At 44.0% G+C, this 4,102-nt stretch overlaps 1 protein-coding gene across 1 annotated transcript; it reads right to left on the bottom strand.

Annotated features, from left to right (window-relative positions):
- Nucleotides 1-386: 386 nt before the first annotated feature.
- inaa (internexin neuronal intermediate filament protein, alpha a) lies at nucleotides 387-3,813 on the bottom strand (the record flags this gene model as incomplete). The annotated part of the gene is made up of 3 exons (XM_084321963.1): nucleotides 387-594; nucleotides 1,753-1,877; nucleotides 2,776-3,813. The coding sequence occupies 3 exons, from the start codon at nucleotides 3,811-3,813 to the stop codon at nucleotides 387-389; spliced, it is 1,371 nt and encodes a 456-aa protein (XP_084178089.1).
- Nucleotides 3,814-4,102: the final 289 nt, after the last annotated feature.

Raw genomic sequence — 4,102 nt, 5'->3', positions numbered from 1 at the left:
TTGTCATTGACCGATCTGAATAATATTCCAGAATTCAAGTCCCTGGCCTATGTGCGACATTTCATCCAAATCTGTCCTGTAATTTGTGAGATTTTCTGCGAACAGAGGGACAGACGGACGCAACTGATTACATAATTTCCCCCCAGGCTTCCGCCTGGTGGAGATAACAATAGATTTCTTTAGAAAACTATATCACCTTTCAACAACTCACCAAATCACAAGGAATCCATCTAGCAATATTCACGGGGACATACTGTAGCATTATATCTGCGACACATAAAGGAAACCGTTGTTTTAGTGACATATGAAGACATACAGTACATTATCTCTGTATATCTAGATTAGTGTCTGTTTTGAGGTTATCACACGTAATACACACTCCCTCTCTAGCTGTTAGAGTTGATGTCTGCCTCATCATGCTTCTCCACCTTCTCCTCTGCAATATCCTTGAATACTTGAGTGGTATCTTTCTCCTTCCTGATGCTCCTCGTAGGTCCTGAAGGACGGCGTTGGTAGCTGTAGCTAACGCTGTGGTTGGAGGCGCCATATGACACCCCTGTGTTGAAGTGAGTCTCCTCCCCCTCCAGCAGTTTTCTGGGGACCAAAGGGTTGTGTATAAAAAACCTGTGTTTTTAACTTGACACTACAATGTGTATGATTTTCTTTGTTTGAATTTTTCTCCAAAACATATCTTAACGTATAGACACACTGACTCACAGTCTACTGAGAGCGAGTTTCATTGGCCAGGGTAGCAGCGGTGCAGATATATTCCATTATAAAGTTTCAGTGAAAGTGGACTGTGAGTTTGGTGCGTTTATTTTAGAGCAAGATTCAAACTAAATAATTTGATTGAAAATATATATTGTTGCTTTAAGAGTTTACTGGTTTTGTGGTCATAGGACATTGATCAAATACTTTTCCACAAACATATAACATGCCAACTGTTTCCAATGACTCATTATAATCTATAACTAAAGTGGAAATGAGTATGATATTGTATATTTAAAAAACGGTCATAATAAATTATAAACAAGGCCCATTGTTTTTTTAAGGGAAATTAAACTGCAAAGCAACATTAAACTAATTTACCAGATTGAAGTATAACGGATTTCTTCTCTATGTGGCCAAAGCGATCTCTACTCAAACATATCAGCAGTGGAAGGTGCTAATTTGGTAGAGCTATATTATGTCATAATGACATGTAGCTCTACCCTCACTCAATTTTGAAGAACTACAACGATGGAGTTTCCTGATACCTTGATCGTCTCTACATCAGCTTCCCTCTCTCTCTCGCCAGCTAACAGTGTAACCAGAAGTGTGCTCAGTCCCTGCCCTCCTTGTGTGTGATTAGTAGGAGTGGCGACCTTTGACTGGCATTACCCTAACACGCCCTTTTTCACCTTAGTGTAGTCCTTTGTATAACAGGAAGCTGGAGCATGTGCAGGAGTTTAGGGTTATAACTCCAGCCTGATGAAATGCGCAGAGCTGGCTGTGGGCTCATTTCACTCTGTAACTTTTCTATAAATACAAGAGAGACCCAGAGGGGAATTCCCCTGTAAAGCCTAATGAGAGGCTAATGAGTAGGAACTAACACCTAACCAACATGTGTTCATAAGGATCTATACATTTACAATGGTTCTATTTCTTGTCACTCACTACAGTATACACCATTGCAGCAAGGTTTAGTCTTCAGAGCTGTAAGCTGATTGATAGGCCTGTGTGTTGTGTTTGAACCAGTAGGTTATACTGTACCTGTAGGCAGCTATCTCTATGTCTAGGGCCATCTTGACGTTGAGTAGATCCTGGTACTCTCTCAGGTGCTGGGCCATCTCACCCTTGATGCTCCTGAGTTCATTATCCAGGTGGCCAATAGTGTCCTGTGTTGAGAGAGAGATTATTAGAAGCAGGTTTTCCCAAAGTGTTGTGGGGGCTATTTTGGCCCTCCACAACACACTTTCAGCCCTCCAAATTCTCCCAAAGGGGAGTAAAATATCTTCTATTAATTAAGGTATTTTGAGAAGAGAACAATTTTGAATTATACAGCATAAGCATATAAGCATCTTCATTATTTAAGAAGACAACTAAGAAACGATATATTATATTACTTTTCTGAATAAACATCAACTATATGTTTGCCCTGTGACCCCACTGCCCATGTTAAATTGTCAAAACGTTCGGGCAGTCCAGACTCTAACTGCCATTGGTCTGAATTAAGTCATTGGAATCTCATATGGTTATATTGAAGATAGGGCTTTTCAAACATATGCGGTCATTTTACATTGCACTAATTTCTATTATAGCATAATAGTAGCCTAATATATACCACTGCAGGAGGATTGCCCGCATCTGTTAGGGTTTCCTTTACCATTCCTTAAGAAGCCAAGCAAAACCGGTGTCCTTCCAATCCTATTAGGATAAAGTTAAGGGTTAGTCTATTACACGTGGGGTCAGTCGTCTAAGTACATTGGCCAGTCACAATTTTAGGTTAACCCCAAGTTCCCCAACTATCACGCGGTGTGAGGATCAGCATTGGCAAAGAACTTGAACACGCTATCTGCGTGCTACCAATTTCAACACCCTGGACAGCGACACCTGTTCTGACAGCGGGGCGCATTTCAGCACCCTGGACAACAACATGCTGTTCTGTTTAAGTTAAAAGTTTAATATACCTTAAAAATATATATGTTCAATGTAATCAATTTGGGGTCCTTTAATGTCGTAATTTCCACGTCGAAGCCTAAGTAGAAAATGTAAAGAATATGGTCCTGCGTATACCTGCATGACATTGATTTCGCCATTGTGTACGTCTTCCATCTCTCTGAGCTGCCGCTCCAAAGACTCACTGGTTCGCCTCAGGGTCTCCATCTCGATGGTCTTGGACTGCAGCTGCCTCCTGAATTCATTGATCTCCTCCCTGCTCGCGCGCATGGCCTCGTTGCTCCTGGTTGCCTGCTCATTGAGAGTGGCAAATTTGTTTTTATACCACTCCTCCGCGGACTGCAGGTTCTTGGAGGAGATGGACTCGTACTGACCGCGGATTTCCTTCAGAGCTGAAGTCAGGTCTGGTTTGGCGTGCTCTACCTCCACGGATACCTGAGCCGCCTGCATCAGTCCATTCAGCTCGTGGATTTCCTCGTCATGTACTTTCCTCAGGAAGGATATTTCATCCAAAAGGGACTCCACTTTGCGCTCTAAGTCCAGCCGCGCCACTGTCGCGTCGTCCACGTCTTTCTTGAATGACTTCAAGATCTGCTCAGCTTCCTCACGCGCCATCGCCTCGTCCTCATATTTACCGCGAAGCTTCTGCAGCTTCTCCTCGATGTTGTCCCGGTCAATGAGAATGTGATTCTTCTCGCTGCCCAACTCCTCCACCTGTGCCCTGAGGTCGCGCAACTCTTGCTGGTAGAGGTCAGCGATGCGGGAGGGCTCGTCGTGCTGCTTCTGGCGCAGCGTCACCAGCTCTGTCTCCAAAACTTTATTCTGCTGCTCGAGGTTCCGAACTTTATCAATGAACATGGCGAAGCGGTCGTTGAGACCCTGCAACTGCTCTTTCTCATTGGTCCGGATGGCTTTTAACTCATTATTTACAGCGGAGGTCTGTGTCAGGTCGAGACAGTCGCCTGGGACCGGGGAGAAGGAGGAGGACCGGCCGGTCCTTCTGTAGTAGTCCAGGGAGGATGCATTGTTGCGCGACGGAGTCAGTGACCTGAAGCCAGAGGGGGTGAAGCTGCGAGACGATGAGGCTGGAAACCGAGGAGAATCTCCGAAAAGTTTTCGGTAGGATGACGAAGTATATTGGTCTCCGTAGTTCATCTTCGCAGTGAGGCAGATACGACTGGGAGACTTATGAGATTTGCTGGAGCTTATAGTCTTACAGAGCGGACCGAACCATTATTACGCACGGCAATGTATGACTATGCACTTGCTTTTGTACAGAGACATGTACGTCGCTTGATTGGGTATTCTAGTTACTAGTACAAAGTATTCAAACTAGTGGGAAACATGTAAAGGTAAATAGGTAATTATCGTGCGTAAAACTGTGGAACTGTCCATTTGTTGCAGTGCTGATTTGACATGGCGGATAGTGGTTTGATTGATTGAT

The sequence above is a fragment of the Notolepis coatsorum genome (assembly GCF_963971535.1).
Source record: "Notolepis coatsorum genome assembly, chromosome: 9".
Taxonomy (NCBI): domain Eukaryota; kingdom Metazoa; phylum Chordata; class Actinopteri; order Aulopiformes; family Paralepididae; genus Notolepis; species Notolepis coatsorum.
This window is presented reverse-complemented; position numbering and strand designations above follow the sequence as displayed.